Here is an 18,657-nt window from a genome sequence, read left to right as displayed (position 1 = left end):
AGAAAAAGGGAAATTATACCTGTGACACTGTTCCCAGCAGATCAATTTATTTTCACCTTCCTAAAGCAGATACACCTTTTACTTTTGGTGTGAGTCACCACAGTATTTGCTTCAGGAAGAGGCTGGTAACAGGATGTGAATATTTGTGAACTTAAGCAGGGGCTGGTAATAAAAAACAGCTTAGAAACTATACATTTGTGATTGAAACAGGAGGGCACATCAGTTCAGCACAATAGTTGGAATTTGCCAGATGTTAATGAGCTGACTTCCAAAGAAAGAAAACCAATAGTCCCCTCCTTACACTACATGATCCTTAATAACTGCAGCAGATACATACTCGTTTTATGCCTTAGAATCCACAGGAAATAAAAATAAACAATCCACCTCAATGTCATCTTCACGAGCAAAGCACCTGCTTCCAGAAGGGCAGCACCACCCACAGGTAGGACAAGAGAAGTAACAACTCAGCCAGAAACACCGGCAGTGTTTACCCACAACCCTCTCCTACCTCTTACACCACAGTATTCACCCCAAAACGTCATTGCAGGAAAGCAACAGAGTAAAATTCGCTGTTGTTGGTTAAAATTCTTGATATTCTGACCATCTGCAGGCAAAACGAGGCCAGGTAAGTTCTGTATTACAGAAGTACTGCAATGAATGTAATTGGGATTGTAGAGCAAGCAGGTGAACATGAGCTGCTCTTCACTACCCAGCACCTGGTGAGAACTGTCCCACACCCTGGATCTGGATCTGTGACTAATTTTCTTTCTTATGGGATGGGAGCAGCAGAGTTACTGCATGATGAAGACACCATTCTTTCTCTTCAGAAGAAGAGAAAGCTTTTCTCTTCAGAAGAGCCACTGTGTTCAGAAAAATCTTGACTAAATGCATCTTTAAATTGTAAGAATTCTCTGTATTTTAGTGTGTTCTGAATCAGGCTCAGAGGGAATATACCAGAGAGGTGTTTCAAAATCTCTTGCTCTAGTAAGGAATGACCTTCAGCTTCAGGAAAAACCTTCAGCTTATTTCCTGGAATGCTTCTGCTAAATTGCCTGTCTTTTTAATTTGTGTACACAGCACCAACCAGTAAATAACATCAAGACCAAAGTTGCAACCAACTCCCCCCCACTATCAATAACATGATATAAAAAGCCAGAATTTTATGTTAAAGATGATCTACACACAAAAAATTTACTCAACTCATTTAATAAAACCATTTTGTTAAAAAATTATGTAGTAATGATTGCAATTTTACATAGAAAATTCAGAAATTACAAAAGATGGCATTGTATAACAAATATAATCTGAATATATGAGAAGAGTTAGACACATTTGGTAGTAAGGTCCACAAAAAGCCTATGCAAAAGGAGAGAGCAGCTGTTCCTGAGTTAATTGTGCTTCTGTTGATATTCTTCTGAGATAACATGAGAGCAGAGTAAAATATTCTCTTTCTAAGAGAATCAGTGCTAGGAATGTCTCTTCTACTCATTTCATGACTAATATTATACATGCCTTCTCCTGGCACAGTTAAGAGGTTCTCTAAATGCCTCAGAAAGAAAGTATCTGAGGCCTAAAAGAAACACTCCAAATGAAAAGCAGTGTACTGTGAGCAGCCTACAGGTAAAAAAACCCCAAGCATCTCTCCTCTGCATCTCTCCTCTATACACATAGCCATTTATGTAAATTATTCCTTCATAAGGCTTTACAATAAATCTGAAATATTTCAAATCTATATCTAATAAATATTACAAGAAAATAGTTTTTCAGTATTTACATATGAAACATATAAAACACGATCACTGTAAGACTACTTCTTCAATTTCATCTTCTAAAGAACCCAGGGTATTAACTCCTGGCTTGTTTGTAGTGTACTGCAGACGGTGTCTGTTTAGGCTTCTTCCTTCACCAAAAAGCCCACTGTCTTCTTTGACTTTACTGTTTTTATCAACAAAAGTCTTATTACTAGAGTCCCAGTCTATGTCCAAAGGTGATGTATTGTTATTTTTAGAAAGAACAATGGTACTGGCACTGCTTCCAAAGAGTTGTTCCATTAAATTGGACTTCTTTTCTTTCTTACTATCAAAATCTACATTTTCCTTAGCATTTTCTTCTAATTTGTCACTTTTTTGAGTGAGCCAACTTGGTCTCCCTGATCCCTTCCCAAAGGAAGGTACATAACTACCAAATGCTAACTCACTCCTTAAATCTACAGTCCTTACGTTTCGTTGCTTCTGCCCTTGTGCTCTTGTGGCATCATCCTGGCTCTCCTTTAAGGGAAATCCATTAGTAACCTTCCCAGGAATCTCTAAGAACGGAGTAGTTTTCTCTTTTTTCTCCAGGGAATCAGGTTTTCTTGCTGTATTTATGAGTGGTGCTTGGGAAGTCAGTTTTGTACTTGTTGTATTTTGTATTTCTCTATCAATTTCTTGCATTTTAGCAAGCAGGAACTCTCTTTTTCGCCGCTCTTCCAATGCTTCAGTGCTTTCTCTTTCTATTTCAGGTTTGTGGATTTCTGTTGCCATCTTTACTTTCTCTTCTTTATTTAATAAAAAGTTGCTTTCTTTTTTAATTTTGTCATATTCTTTCCTTTGCCACTCTGCAAAAAATGTTTGAACAATATTTAAAATGTTTTCATTTTAAAATTCCCTTTTAAGATTTTGAAAATAATGCAAGCAAAAGCCATTGAGCTTTTAACATGCTCTTCTATGCACAATGCCATTTTCCTGCTGCAAAAATAAATTCCTCAAAAATCGCAACTAAATCCACTCCTGGTTCTCTGGTAAGATATAAAAGTTTATTGTCATCTTCCAAAGGCATTAGGACATTACCCATGTTTTAGACTTTTCAAAGCATTTCTGCCAATTGCTTTCCCATTTCCTGAGTTTGAATGAAAAAGAATACAACATTACTGATTTTAACAGTTCTGACTTGAACAGTTCTTTATTTATATGTGTGTGTTTTGTTTTTTTCATAAACTGAGCTATTTCTGTGAAGCTATCAAGGCTCAGAGTCATAGGAGTCATCACCTGTTTCAAGCAGTGAATGATTTAAAATACTCTGCATCAACTGCATACAGAAAAGACCTTTACATGAGTGCTCTGTGCATCAATGTGTGGACTCAGAGTGACTGTGCACAGCTATGAAGGGACACCAAAGGTACAAAACAGCAACTTAGCACAGAACCTGGAAATGCTTATGTGTAGAAGGAAGAAGCTTCTCAAATATTTCCCTCTTCAAAATATTTTTTCCCCAAGATAACAGATGTGTACTTGGCCAAAAGTTGAATATGACTACTTGGCCCCTCCACACAGTGCCATTCTCCACTGAACACTTTACTCAAATTTGTGACTTAGGCTGTTACAAAGTTCTATGTTATCTACTGTCCTTTGGTGCAGGCTTTCAGAAACAACTGCAGTAGTTCAGTTTATATATTTAGCATAGATATTTTTTCAATAGCAGATAATTATACAAGATCAGTAAAGAGACATGTTTCTGTCTGTAAGGTGGGAGAAATACCAGCTTATACCATATGATGGGTAAAGTGGTTAAATCATCTTATTCAGAGACATAAGATCAGATTCTTGCCTTATGTAAGTTGTGACAGAAGATTTTTCACAGATTTTACCTCTGAGAGCAGCTATAGATTTTTAAAATTCTTGTCATATAGAGAAGTACTACTGTTCATTAACTGCAATCACTGAAAGAGTTCTTTAACATGACAGAGTGCAGTCCATCTAAAATACTTGAGATTGACTTGTGCATTTAATTCATTAAGATGCTACGAAAACCAAATTAATAAAAAAGCAATATTAATATATAATGATAGAAACTGACATTTCTCAAATAGCCACACCAAATGATTCAGATAACCAGTTCTGGAAAGAGAAACTAAAATTTCATATTATATAAGGTGGTAGAAAGTACTGAAAAAAGGCTATATTAAGGAAAACAGATTTGTTCTACAATAGTAAAAATCTACTTCCTACCTCAATAACATCTAGCAAGTCAGAGATAACATCAGCATTTACCTTCAATGTCATTCTTGTTTTGTAAAGCACAATCTCTCAGACTGCAATACTTTTTTGTGGACAGTATTTTTCGCTGCTGCATACTTAATCACAGCTGAGTACAGGGCACAGATTATTCTATATCCTGTATGTATTTCTGATTCTTCTTTGCATAATAAAACTGAAAATAATTTTCCACTGTAGTGATCTCTGCAAAATCATTTTGCTCTTCTCACCAGAAACCAGCAGCCTCACTTGATTAGTATTCTATGGTGCATTTTTCAGCCTTCAGCTGTCCATTTCCTTACCGTCAGGAAGTTTTGGAACCCTCTCCTCTAAGGACTGTATTTCCTGAAAATGTTTCAGTTTCTCTTCCTTCTCCCTGTCTTGGTCTTGTCTTAGGAGTTCTGTTTGTTCTTTCCATTCTTTGTCTTGAGTTTCTTTTTCCTGAAATAAATTAATAGAAAATTGACACTGATGGGGAAAAACAGTCAATAAAACAAACAACCTAGCAAAATCGTAAGAACTTCTATGCCATTCTGAAATCACATTCTTACTGCTAAACATAAAATGAGTAGGTCACCTTAAACCAAACCAGCTTTGACAACCCAAGGGTTTGCCCCCAAAATATTATCACCTCTAGTGTACTTTTATGCACCTGAAACAAAATGAATAGACAATCAACTTGTATCTTGTATTGCACATTTCAGGGAAGTTGCAGCTCCAATGCCATAAAGCAAAATTATCATTCTCAGGGTGATTCTCCTTAGAAACCAGAAGTTGTCTTCTCCAAGGAGTTTAATAGAAGGCCACATTTCACCATCATATTCTCTCAACAAGCAAGTAATTAGTTGCCCTCTACTTGCACAATCTGACCTTGTTACTCAAGCAAGTGGCTTGTAGATTCAGACAATTTCATTTTGGTACTTAAATTTATGGAGTATTCAGTAACAAACAATCAAAGAGAACGGTTTAATCTCAGATGACAATTTTAGCTAGTGACTTTACATACATATGTAAAAGGCAAGAACCTGTAGAAAAGATACTAACATCAGCAGTAAAAATCACTAACAGAAAAGCAGTGGCAATGAAGTGAAGAGAAAGCCATCATTATCCAATACATGGGAGTTAACTTTGTAGGTTGTGCTTATTTTAGAACAAAATAAACTTCTAGATTAAAAATACCCTTCTAAGAGAAATAGCTGCTACTTAATGAATAAAAAAAAAGATGACTGTTAGCCAAAAATCCTTCAAGTATTTTTCCTTCATGTACAAGGTTATCTTTGCTATATTAAAAAAAATACAAACTACATAAGATGGTGGCTAGGTATTTAAAATGCTTGACTTTAAAAACTGATGAAAGCATAGACTACCCAAATCTAATTTACATTATTTAAAGCAATAGCCATATAGAGAACACAGAGCTGAACTCCATGAGCTGCACTTGTACCAACTGTGTGATTCTGTAAGTCACACACCCAACTATATACTGGAAGAATACATTAAACTACATCCATAGCTACAGAAAGGGTTTGGGAAGAGAGAACATACAAATGAAACTGCCATGAAAAATCTTCAGTGTTAACAGGAAGCCAGCCAAGACTATTCTCAGAGTATTATTTCAGAAGAAAGGTCCTAGACTCATGTAATCAGAATTTGTACAAATTGTACCAGAATGTGTGTCATTCTGATTTGTAATACCTTACAAATCTCTGATTTTAGCCTGGAGTCACAAAAGTGTTAGCAATACTTCTAACTGGTATTATTTTGTACTAAAAAGGGAAATGGAAAAACAAAAAAACCCAAGCATATTGACAAAGCTGGAAAACCAGAAGAAATACCAGCACTGTGACAATAAGAGGAAGTGTTAGATTTATGCATTGTGAAATAATTCTGGAAAGTAAAAGAAACCATAATTAAGACCAAAGAGAAAACAGAGACAAGGCAGACATCACTGTTTAACAGATTGCTTAAATAAGCATTAGAAACAAAGAAAAAGGATGAAACTGAAAATGAGGTCTTAAAGACTTCAGAGAATTAAGTGGCAGAAAAAAATAAATTGAGCTAATGGCTCTCAGTAAGACAGAGAATATGATAAACACTCCAAAAAATGGAGTATGTTTCTAGAAAGGTAGATCTTGTCTTAAAGAACAGAATGTTTTTGAAATTGTATTTTCTATATATTTACACATGTATATTTACACATTTTGTAAAATATAAGCACTGCATTCTACAATCTGATAGGTAAATTATCTGGATTTGGTCTCAAATTTTTATGGAACTCACTATTTTCAGAAGAATTCCTTCTTTCTTGTTTGCTGTATCACCACAGACAAATTCTGATTCTGGAAGAAGTTCTGCTGGTGAGAAGCATCCACTGGTTTGTACACCTTTTGTGAGCTGCAGTCCCTTTTTAATATTTTGGTTGTTTGCTGTAGAAAATACAAACTAATTTAATAGTGTTTTCACTTGAAAATATCCCACTATATACCTGTCTCTCATTTTTCACGATTTGCAGCAAACAAAAGACTGTATTGAAGTCAGTGGAAGTGGAAAGTATTGATGAGTTTCACACAGTTGTTTTCAGCATCTGTAAAACCTAATCATAAAAAAATATGCATGGAAAATTCTACTGAAAAAATAATTTAAATCCACCTAAATACTACTTACAGGGTCATTACAGTGCACTGAATATTAGTTAAAAAGCCCCACAAAATATCTCGCTCACTGCTTGTCACAGAATCAAACTCATAAAATTAAAATTCACTTACTTGAATCTTTGAAACATACATACTTATCTCTATGGAATGACATTTAAAAAAATCTGAACCTGAAATGGAATAATGGTAGAGCATCTATAGTAAAATGAGCAGCAGACAAACTGTTTAAAATACTGGCATTAAATATTTAAAGCAGTCCCATACATTTTGGCTTCTTCTGACAAGTAGATTGTACTGATACAGTGAAAATAGTCTAAGAACACACACAGACACACATATTTATGTGGCTAGGATAAGGTTTGAGACTGTCTTGTCACACCAGAAGAAATCGCTGTACTGATACTTTTAGAAGAGTAAGTTCTGGGACACACATACTCTGAGGGAAAAATGAGTGCAGCTCATCTGACAGACAATACATTTGAATGAGTAAAAAATAAATAAAACAGATCACCAAAATATTTTTAGCAGTGAAGACACATATTTTAGAGTCTCTCTAATTAATTGTCAAGTAAATATTATCTATCATCTATTGAAGATTTTACTACCAGCGTTCCCCTCCTCCTTTACCAAGGAACTTCGGTATGAAAGGAGTTAAAACTGCTCTTTGGTAAAGTTCTGTGTTTTGGCTCTGCTGCAGTTACAGAACAGTCAAAAAAACAATGCTTTGTAACCAGTGCTGTGTTGAAAGAAGTGGAAAAAGGTAACTGATGCTTGAACAAGCAGCTTCAGGGTTGAGCACTGAGTGGCATGAAAGGTATAACCCAGCTGAGACATTTCAAAGTGATGCCAATAATTTTTCTGCTTTTATTGCTTTATACAAGTTACCTCTTCTTCTTTGTACCATATCCGTGTCTTTTCTAGGTGATGGCTTCAACATACGATTAGCATATATATTTTTTGCTTCAAGTTCTCTTTCTTTTTCCTGTGAATGAAAGAGTTTGAGTTACTAGTATTTAATTTACCAGTCACTACCAAAGCTGTAGTGGTACATGGTATAGATACAGTAGATGTCTATATCTATATGTATATATATATACACACATATATATCTATATCCATATATATAAAATAGACATGGTAAATAGAAACAGAATAAACAATTGTTTCATCCACTGTTATAAGAATAATGATGACATTCCTAACTCTGTTCATGCTGTAAGAAGGCAGACAACTTTCTACCCTCAAAAAAATCCTTAGCAACATAGTATGGAGGAAAAAACCCATCTCTGCAGTGAAAATAAAATGCCAGTGTTTCCATAAACATGAACAAAACTTACACCATGTGTATAGATTGCACAACTGAATTTTAAGTGTGGTGAAGAGTTAAACATTTCAAAGTAAGCAATGATACTTGTCACAGGGCATGTCAGTATCAGTTAGCAGAGGCCCGTTGCATGATAGAGGCATATTTTTAGCACATTTGCTGAATAAATACAGAAATAAACAGTGAGTTATCAGAATTCATCTGATAATGAAAAGGTTTTCAAACCATAAACCCTCCATTAACAAATCAGGATTAAAACTCTTACTCTAAACATTTTAGAGTTGCTAACACTACTGCTACTTGCTGGATAGCTGGGAATGCAGTGAACTGGTGTATCTCCAAAATATTGAGACTTGGAGTTTCAGGAAAATTCTCCCAGAAACTAAGTACTTTAGCTTGAGTCTTACTTATTTTTTTTTTCCTAAGGAGAAACTAAGTAGAACATAACAATATTTTAATTGTAATTAAAAATTTAAATTTAAGTACTTTTATTGAGAATTTGGACAACAATGATGCTGATGTGGGCTCCAAATAAACACTTGCACAAATTTAGCAACACATGTTGCTAAATGGATATCACAAATATATTACATTAATCTCATGCAAAGCTACTATAATGGCAATATATTAGTTAACAAAGCACTATTTACACATGCAGATTTAACTTTAAATTCAAGCCTTCATAACCTATTTTTCCATAGATTTTGTGGTTTATTCTCAATGCTTGGCTAAGTATTTTATCTTGCTTTTGTTAACTAAGTAGTGCTAAAAATAATGATTAACACAGAGACATTCCTGTTATAAACACTGTAGGGTCAGAGCACAGAACATTTCAATTTAATGCAGGAAAAGAACTCACATGTGGTATATAATTAAGTACACATCAAAGAGTGCAGCCACTGGTAAACTATTCAAGCCTGATTACAGATACTTCCAAAGATAAAATCCCAGAACATGCTTAGCAACCTCTATTCCTTTCACATTTTACCTTCAGCTTCTGATTTAGCTGATTAAGCTCTTCTTGGAGAACTCTGTTTTCTTCTTGAGCTTCACACAACTTTTTTTTCTTTGAATGTAACTCTCGTTGAAAACTGCTACCACTTAATTCAAGATTTCTTTCCAGATCCTTCAATTAAAACAAAATAATATTTTTTAATAACTGAAGTAATTTTTATGGTCAAATGACTTAAACAAAATTACAGTAAACCAGTGTCTTGAGTTTAGTTAGATATGGGCTCAACCATTGCTGTAACACTGAATACATTTAAACCTTTAATCCTAACTTTGAAGGGGCAAAGCACCTGCAGATGCTGCAGCTCCTCCTTTTGAGTATTGAGAGGTGATTTGAGGACATGATAGAAACTCACACTACTTTCTCAAGGCTCTTGTCATAGTGGACCTCCACATCTCTAAGACAAATCTCCTACTGATGGGTAAGAGAGAGAATACTTCCCTGAAAGTGCAGCATTAGAAGGAAAAAAACAAGAAGGAATTTTTAACCTTACTACTAGAAACTAGCTTGTGATTACAATTTCATGTATATGTCCTCATCTTGTAATAGCTGTTTTAAGTAAAGCTATGTTGATGAAAGCAGGAAAAAAACTAAAAGAAAATCCCTTACTTTTAAAAGCATGATTCATTTTAACATGATCCAGTATTACAAATGCTGAAGTACCTAATCATAAAAGTACAGATGACAGATGGTGACACTACAGGATGAGGTGGTTTGACTAACTCAGACATTTATATCTTGGTACTTTGGGATTTATTTTATGAAAGCTTAGTTTCCAGCTTAATCCTTGGATTTCCAGATCCATTATCTCTGTAATGTAATTTAGGTTTAATTACTAATATAGACACGAATCCTTAATGCCATCTCAATGACATAATTTAAGCTAAGAATAGTATAAAATTTATATACTATATATAAAATATATCTACAATATATCTATCAAAACACTACAACTACCAACAGATTTAATAGTGTTAACACAATTTTTAAGATGAGTTTATAGACATATTTACAGTATAGACATGTTTACAAAAACAAACATTTTTTCTGGATGAAATTAAAATATATTGGACATATTTCTTATAATGGATACACATAAAAAAGTCTAAAAATTATTTCAGTATTTAAAAAACATGATGTAGTTTTGTCCAGCTGAACTATTAGATGTGCAGAATAGTGGACAATCATACACTGTATGAATGCTTTTCAAAAATTGAAACAAAATTATTATATGTATTTTATTTTTTTTTAGAATTTTAAGGCAAAATTCCCTAAATACCCAGAAGATTTTACAAACTGTTTCCTTCCAAAAGGAGGATATAGATTGCATAAAGTTGTATTACATCTGCATGCACTTCTGAAATGTTATTGCTAGGAATAAAAACATTTAAAAGCACAAATCCACAGGATATATTCTGACAAAATATGCTTCATTTATAAACAAAAATTTGAATGCACAACTATCTTATCTGTAACCATATAATCACCTCAGAAATAATTTATGTGATTCTACTTAGGGGTAAAACAAAAAAATACTCGTTCTATTTGCTCCACAGCTGTGTAAAATTACAATTCATTGTGGAAAGAAATATCTGTGCCAGAATTTCTAACAAAAAGAAAGTCATCCCACCTTAATTCTTTTTTCCCTGTCCTCTAGCTTGCTCTCTGCTAAGGCTAGTTTCTTTGCCAGGTCATCTCTTTCAGCAAGGTGCTTATCTGCAGACAGCTTTTTCAGTTTCTGCAAGACAGATTTACTCCTGTACAGTTCATCTTCCGTATCTTTCAGCCGTCTCTCAGTCGCACGTTCTCTCTCCTGAGATTTTCGTAGGCGCTCCCTTAATATTCTAATCTCATTGTTGTGCCGAGCAAGGAGCTGAGAGATTTCGTTTTCTGTATCTTCAAACTTATTCAATGCTTTCTCCTGCCTGTGCTGAAGCCTCTTCAGTGCCCTGTTTTCCTTCTGCAGCTCATCCAGTTTGATGTGGAGTTCAGTCAGTTCATTTCGGAGCTCATTGATTTTCAGCAGCCTAGCAGAAAGAACTCTTTTTGTAACAAGATCTATATCTTTTGCAGGAGAATCCCTAGTGAGGCTCTGAGAACGGAAACCCCACCGTGTCCCTCTTTTGCTTGGTGCATATTTGGAATCCAATTTCTTTGTGGCTGAGAGAGGAAAAATAAAAAGCGTGTTTACTATTAGACAATGAAGTTTGTCTATTCAGACATCCTTGGAACCAAGCTCTGCCTGAAACAATCATACAATATCTAGCAGAGATGGCAGCTTTCAAACCAGACAATAAAAGGCAGATATATGATAGAGTTATGCTCCTTTTGATAGCTAAAAAATGGAGATTTATGGCTGTGATCTACTGTAGGAGGTAATATCTGCAGCCATTAATATAGGACCCTTGTAAAGTAATCATCTGCAAATCATATCAGAAATAAGAGTTGTATTTTGTTAATATTTGATATTGTTTATTAAAATGGTTTAGAAATACTATACTCTAAATGCATACAAAATTATCACATGCTTTTAAAATGACAACAATTAGCTGAGCATTAGCTAGTTATGTATTATGCAAGATGTAATTCTCCCAGACAAATGCAGTAGTATTTTCAAATCCAGCTGCCATGCTTACAGACAAAACAGCAGATTTCAAAGGCTCAATGTAAAAAAGCCTCCAAAGCAAAATTATAAATCCCATGAAAATTCAGTTCTCCCTGAATAATTTATTCTTGTATCACAAGTTATTTTCCACACTGTATTCTCATTTGATTACTTGTATATATTGCTTGCATCCCTTTTTGTTACTATTATTATTATTGTCATCCCCACACATAAAAGCTGAACATTTTGTTTCTATCTTATGTGCCTCTCATGCCAAGCTCAAAGAATGAATCACATAATCCACTAAAAATATCTCTTAAACAACTGAATTAATAGAGAGTGCATAATTCCTTAAGGTACATCAGTGTTCGAAGGAAGTACACTGAGCAGCAGTTTGTAATTCTAGCTCAAAAGCCGGGATACAGCAATAGTCCAGTTACATGCACACGGACAGCGTGTGTGACAGCAAATTCTTCCTCCCCTTTGCCACTCACCATGTTTCTATTCTACCAAGAATACTTATCAGCAAAAATAACAGCTCAAAAATACCTTCTTATAATTTCCTCTAGACATTTTGCAAAAATACTCATTTCTGTATGGCGCTCATTTTTTCCACAGGTTGGGCAAACAAAAGGTGTGTTTTCTTCCTTTACAAAGAACATTTATGTCACATTCAAGTGTGAAAAGATTATCTAATACATGCACTGCAGGAATGATGCCACTCCTATCACCAACTAAGGGAGTTCCCATTAACCCTAGACCTGTAGCCCTGTAAGAATTTCTCCTTATTTTAGGAGAAATTCCACTACCAGTATTGTACTTTTGATTATATAGTTACATTGGGGAATAGTGTATTTCAATACAGTGTAATATGACATTCACAATACCTTCATGTAATACTTATATTCAATTCTCACTATGTAAACAAAGAACAGGTCACACATTTGCCCCCTCCAAATTAAACAGCATGGTGGAAGTGCAGTATTTGGTTCCCAGACAGATAGCCCATGACTGCCATGGAGGAGAAGCCACTTCTGAACACAGAGAAGCTCAGCAAAACACCAGTTGCACCAGGATACCCACACTATCAAAGATCTGAAGAAATAAATCCCTGAGCAAATTAAGCACTTAAGGTCAGACCTTCTGGCACAGCCTAGATTACAACACAGACCAGATGATTCACACGGTATCAAGCATTTATCAATGAACAAAAATATCTGCACAAGAAAGGTAGGACATGCTATGACTTCAGCAAAAAACGTATTCAGTTATTCAGAACAAGCTGTCAAAGTGTGGCAGAAAGCCTTCACAGCCCTACTTCAGCCCAGGCCTGCAAAACCATTCTACTCTTCTTTTCAGGGATGTTCACCTCCCTAAAAACTCTATAAAAATAGCAGCCTATGTCTTTGAGGGAGGTCAAAGTGCAGTTGGGTCATCTCAAATTAGAAATATTTTACCTTCAGAGAAGAAGCAGGAAAAACTTTGAATCTCCATCTGAATCTAACTTTCATCAAAAATGTTTTATTTTCTTTATTTTTATTTTCTTTTTGGCCACATTAGTGGTCATTTAAAGTCACAGTATTATCCTGTAAAGCTTAGTCAACTAGGCTTCCACAAGCCAAGTATCTGTAGGTTATTTGGTCAGGGAAATTTTAACGATTGTCTTTTTACAGACTGCATAGCAAGGACTTGCCTTGGGTTTTTTGCCTTGAGCTTTTTGTCAATGACAAAAAGAAAGTGTCAGCATGATTCAACAGAAGGCTAGTATAAAAGCCATATTCACTTGTTAAGAAAATTATGGAGAATTCTGAAAATCACCAAAATTCCTCTTCATGCAGGAGTAGGTTAATTTCAGTTTTCAAAAGAGCAGCTACTGTCTACCTATGCCATCTGTAGCATAATTCACATGAACTGTATTTGTAGATACTCGTAATGCTAGTTTCTCTTTTTTGAGTTTTCAAATATAATTAACTCTTTGGAGCAGTTACAAAGCAGCAATTTCTGCTACCTACCTACCTCGGTAGTGCAACAGGCTGTTTGAAGTCTGTGTTTTGTGATGTCTTTTTTCTTGGCTTGTAGATGGAGTGCTTAGGGCTGGTGACTGGCTGGATGAACGAGATGCATTACCTTCATCTGAATAATAGGAGTCACTATTTTTATCCTCATCTGATTTCCTCTCCTGTTCAGAATCTGAGCTCCTTACTCTTTCTCCCATTTTTCAGATTTAATGGCTTTCCAGTTTTTTTCTCAAAGACAGCTCACTTTGGCACAAAGGATCTTTTAGTTGTCACAATGGCAGCAGTTGGATTATTTCCTCTGGTTTATCATCTTCATCTCCAAGCATGAGATCTCTGCAGTTCAGTTCAGCAAGCAGTAGTTATCATTCAGAACATATTTGTCTGTAACAATTTAGAGAGAGAGAAAAAAAAAGTGAGAATGGTTTTGTTAAGAAATAAAGTTGTTTAAGAAAGAAAGGTAAAAAAGCTGTAAAATTATTCATGATTCCTATAACCTATGCCACACACTGTGTTATCTATTGTTTATATTAGTAATTATATTTATATTAATTATTTATATTAAATGTGACAGGCATCACTCTAGGAATCTACTCGTATTACATTCAATAGTCTGAGGTATTTCAATCTCAAAAGAGAAATCAGAATATTAACACAGCTAAATCTAGAATAAGAAACTACTCCCAAGTTAGACAAGGGAAAAGAAGAATTTGGAAAACAAAACAGAACACAAGTGAAAGTTTGTTTATATTCAGGAAACCAATTTAGACATGTTTTAAAACTTTTTAACCAAATTAATTAAAAACTTAATTGTGTGACTAGAATTGAGCTATTTGTAGAATTTGACCAAATCTTCCTTTTCTAATTTTTTGACATTCCAATGATGTTAAATAATGGGCTTGAAAATCAATTGTCACATTTGTCTGGAAGACATCTAGTCCCTAACCCCTAATCATATTGATCCCAATCTTCACCCTGAAAAGTACTCCCACACTCTAAAACATACGGTGCTTCATACCTTCAAGGATTGGCCAGAGCATGCCTGTTTGTGTCATGCTTATTTATATATCTATATTTATACCTTTTTATATCTGACAAGAGACACCATACCACCAGTACATGATAAACATTACACCTGCAGCAAGTATAAAATAAGAAGGGCCACTCCTGTAGCCTGATGAAAACTGAAAAATCCCATCATCTCAAGGTGAAATCATCCCATTTCGTATTTGGAGACACTTCCTGAGAATGTAATGGAGCAAATATATTCAAAATTTTCTCCACCTTCTCAGTCAAAAGAATTCTCTTGACAGTTTAGGAAGTGTTTTACTGACTACGCTCAACTTCCCTTGTCTTCTGTCTCTCTCACCACTCTTGGCAGCTTTCAAGCTTAATTTCACCATCTCTTTCTTTTCAATCCAACTTTGAGATATCAAGCCTCTAGTGGGTGAATAAATAGGATCTGCATCAGAGTCCATCAGTTCCACCTGTTGAATAACATAACCTCCTAGCTGATTTCTAAATGGCAAAGCAAATTACACACCAAAAAATTGAACTGCTTTCAGTCAAAAGTGCTCTACCCTGCAGGACATTCAACATACCTATAAATGAGCTGTAAATTCTTCACAATATTATTTCCCAATAAAATAAACTTGGCCTGCTTCTCAGCCTTCACTGCCTATACATGCATTATTGCAGAGCCAAGCAGAACAGAAATGTCAGCTGCCAAGACAGTTTTCATCACAAATTCAAGCTTTCTGGCTCAGTTCACTGTTAGTATAACTGTCTCCAATGACTGGAATCCATTTGGCCTCATAATCTATACAAAAGGCATTAGAGGAATAAATATCCCATCAGGTTTCTAAACTGGGAAAATGCTCAGAAATTAATATTGAATTACCTGGAAAAGAGTATTTTTCATTACCTAGGAAATAACTTGCCAAAATAATATTTTTTAACACCTTAATATTTTCAAAGTGATCCAAAAAAGTTAGATGCTGAAAACTTTCATCAATAGATTCTGAGGAAAACAAAAATTTCACTGCAAGGCCTAGAAAGTTAAATAAGTTATGCTTGAGATCATGTGCCCTAGAGATTGCTAAACACATGCTGGAAGGTATCATTATTGTGAACATTCAAATAATCAGGAAGGATTGTTCTTTTTCCTTACAAGACAATGGAGTTACTAAAATTATTTTGAAAGGATGTACCTAATCATAAATGTAACTAAGATCATGTAGAACATATCAGGGTGCTTCCCTACTCCCAAACACTTCCTTTCCTAAGTCCTGGCCCCACAAACACCTGTGTAGAATCGATGTTATTTTGTTCCTTGAAGAGCAAAACAAGCCTGAACAGGAAGCGTTTTGGGGACAATCTGTTCTCTAGAGGATGCACAGGCAAGACTGCATCAGGTCTGTCTCCACAGGGCAGAATTTCAGGGAATACAAAAAAATAGAAGCTAATATATTCATATTAAAGCACTAACATAATATGAGATATAAAAATAGTACTCTGGAGGCACAGACGTCATATTCTTAGATTTAGGGAAAGCATAAATGCCTACAGTTCATGTCTAATTATATATATAAAACAAGAGCACTCACTTTCATGTACCAACTTAAAGCTGATCAGTTATTTTATAGCCTCACAAGAGTTCACTGAAGAGGCAATAATCTTCTTGAAGAATGCTTTTCATAACTCAGTGTATTTAAAACAAACAAATTGTAAGAACTGGAGGATTAGAATTATCCACCGCTCCTGTAGTGGATATTCCCCACTCCTGAGAATATTTTGCTAAGTATCATTTTGACATACAGCGACATAAATGAAAAGGAATTTTCAATGTATTCCGGAAGTACTTGAAAGGCAACAGAATGAAAACAAATTGAAAAAGGTAAAACAAAGAAAGCTCTTTTGAGAAATCCCCAAAAACATCTTTTGGATCATCAAATGGTTTTCAGTTTTATAAACTGGTGATATTATCACATTTTCCATACAAAACCAAAAAAACGTTAATCTGTCAAGTCTTACCAAATTAATTTTTCCAGCAGTTTATAATACAATTTGATTAACAAAAGAATGCACAGTTTATCCTGAGAACAAAAGAATAACTAGGATATTTGAGTTTTACTTCAGTGAGCCTAAGGACTGTATAATTAAGAAATGTTTTGGTTCCCTGACCTTCCAATTGTTACAAACTAGTTTGAGTTGATTATAAATTAAATTTAACCCATATGAATAAGATCCACACAGATATGTATTTTCCCAGTATGTTTAATAAGTTGTGAGGAGTAAAACACTGTGGATTAGCAGTGGGTCTACAAAGCTCCACCACCAAAATCCCAACCCGCTCCCCTCCAAAGCTCAAGGCATACTTTTAGAAGCCTAATGAATTGAGATCACATCAATACAGAGTGGCTGAAGGAAATCTGGGACTAGCACGAACTTTAGAATTTTTGTTTCCAGGAGTTCATACTCCTTCACTTCTGCTACTTCTATCTGTTGCTATTATTAAATATTTTGTATCAAAAACATGTTCATCAATGTAAAAAACAATCAAGCACCAGGTTATCGCAAAGGACATGACAGACAGAACACAAAACAATTGCAAGGCTGACAGGAGATTCCCTATTACTCCTAAGTAAATCACACAAATAGAAATTGAACTGTGAGATTACAGCTTTTATGCAGTAGACAGAAAGGAAAATTACTTAACAACTCTTCTCATGCAGTGCACCCAGAGCTTAGTTCTGCAGTGCAAGACTCATAAAACTTTTTATGTCCGTTTCAGAATTAACAGACCAGGGAAGCTTCCCAGACCAGGGGAAGCTCAGTGCTTTCGCTGGTCACTGAATGGCACTTCCCCCGTACAAACACTGACCTCTAACGGCCCGCTCCATTCTTCCACCTATTCTGAGACAGGCACAGTACGAGAAAGCCAGCTTCAGACAAGTACGAAAACATCAATCCAAGTTACTGAAGTGCTGAACTTAAGAGCAAAGAGTAACTCCAGAAGAAATTTGTCTCCCTCCTCTCCCTGCATCCATCTTTTTAATATCTAAATATTTCCGGTTTTCCAGAAGAGAGCAGAGTAAAATAATTTACCTTTTATGACATCAAAACATATTGAATGATGAGCCTTAGTGAGGACTAAGTATAACTTTATTAGGTACTGAGGCTGCTGATTTAACTGTACGTAGTTTTTCTAGGTTTACTAGCTTTTTACAAAGTCACAGAATCAATTAGGTTGGAAGAGACCTCTGAAATCATCAAGTCCAACCTATGACTAGATATCAGCACGCCAAGTAAATCAGGGCACAAAGTGTCATGTCCAGTCTTTTCCTTAAACACCTCCAGGGATGATGACCCCACCACCCTGAGCAGCTCACTCCTATGTTGAATCATGCTTTGTGTGAAGAAATTGCTTCTAATGTCCAACATAAATCTCCCCTGGCACAGCTTAAGACTGTTGCCTTGCCCTGCATTTTGGTGAATTAAAACGCTGTACAGTTTTAAAAGCCAGTGTTAAATTTACCTGACTCTGTCCCAGTAAACCACAATGTTACTTGCGTCAGATCTCAAAACGAAGAAGCTGCTCTAAGTCCCAGGTCAGAAATGAGGAAATGGCACTTCAAACAAATCACATGCAGGCCAGTCCTACAACCGGGAGAAGAGATTATGTTTCTAAACCAGACTGCACCACGGAGGCCTGAGCAGTCGCTCATATTCTCCCCCCGCCCCCGGTGCTTGCGGACTTACCCAGTTCAGCTCGGCCACTCCTGAGAGGAACCCTCCGGCTCCCGCAGCGCAGCCAGGCAGCTTTCCTTCACTCAGCGGAGCCTTCTTAAAGAACATACCGAAAGATATTTTCAAACAGCACTTCGCGATGGCACATTTTAAAAACATTTTAAATCAGCGAAACCAACATACACTAAACGACTTTGGAGGAAAGGAACTGAATACCAGCGGCCCGAGACCGCTCGGAGGCCAACCCCGGGCCTAGGCCCGGGCCCGTTCCCAGCCCCCACAGCC

At 35.7% G+C, this 18,657-nt stretch overlaps 1 protein-coding gene across 3 annotated transcripts in view; it reads right to left on the bottom strand.

The window, feature by feature from the left end:
- Nucleotides 1-1,189: 1,189 nt before the first annotated feature.
- LCA5 (lebercilin LCA5) overlaps nucleotides 1,190-18,657 on the bottom strand; it is a 17,699-nt gene continuing 231 nt past the window's right edge. Inside the window, exons 2-10 of one of the 3 annotated variants that reach the window (XM_015623247.2) lie at nucleotides 18,385-18,468; nucleotides 18,161-18,282; nucleotides 13,625-14,007; nucleotides 10,634-11,163; nucleotides 8,980-9,117; nucleotides 7,553-7,649; nucleotides 6,294-6,439; nucleotides 4,316-4,454; nucleotides 1,190-2,596 (exon numbers count right to left, since the gene is read on the bottom strand). In XM_015623247.2, coding sequence (XP_015478733.1) covers nucleotides 1,797-2,596; nucleotides 4,316-4,454; nucleotides 6,294-6,439; nucleotides 7,553-7,649; nucleotides 8,980-9,117; nucleotides 10,634-11,163; nucleotides 13,625-13,823 — 2,049 coding nt within the window. In that variant the 5' untranslated portion in view covers nucleotides 13,824-14,007; nucleotides 18,161-18,282; nucleotides 18,385-18,468 and the 3' untranslated portion in view covers nucleotides 1,190-1,796. The remainder of the gene's footprint in view (nucleotides 2,597-4,315; nucleotides 4,455-6,293; nucleotides 6,440-7,552; nucleotides 7,650-8,979; nucleotides 9,118-10,633; nucleotides 11,164-13,624; nucleotides 14,008-18,160; nucleotides 18,283-18,384; nucleotides 18,469-18,657) is intronic. The other 2 variants (XM_015623248.3, XM_015623250.1) reach the window with 2 other exon arrangements.

Source organism: Parus major, chromosome 3, assembly GCF_001522545.3.
Source record: "Parus major isolate Abel chromosome 3, Parus_major1.1, whole genome shotgun sequence".
NCBI classification, from domain to species: Eukaryota; Metazoa; Chordata; class Aves; order Passeriformes; family Paridae; genus Parus; species Parus major.
This window is presented reverse-complemented; position numbering and strand designations above follow the sequence as displayed.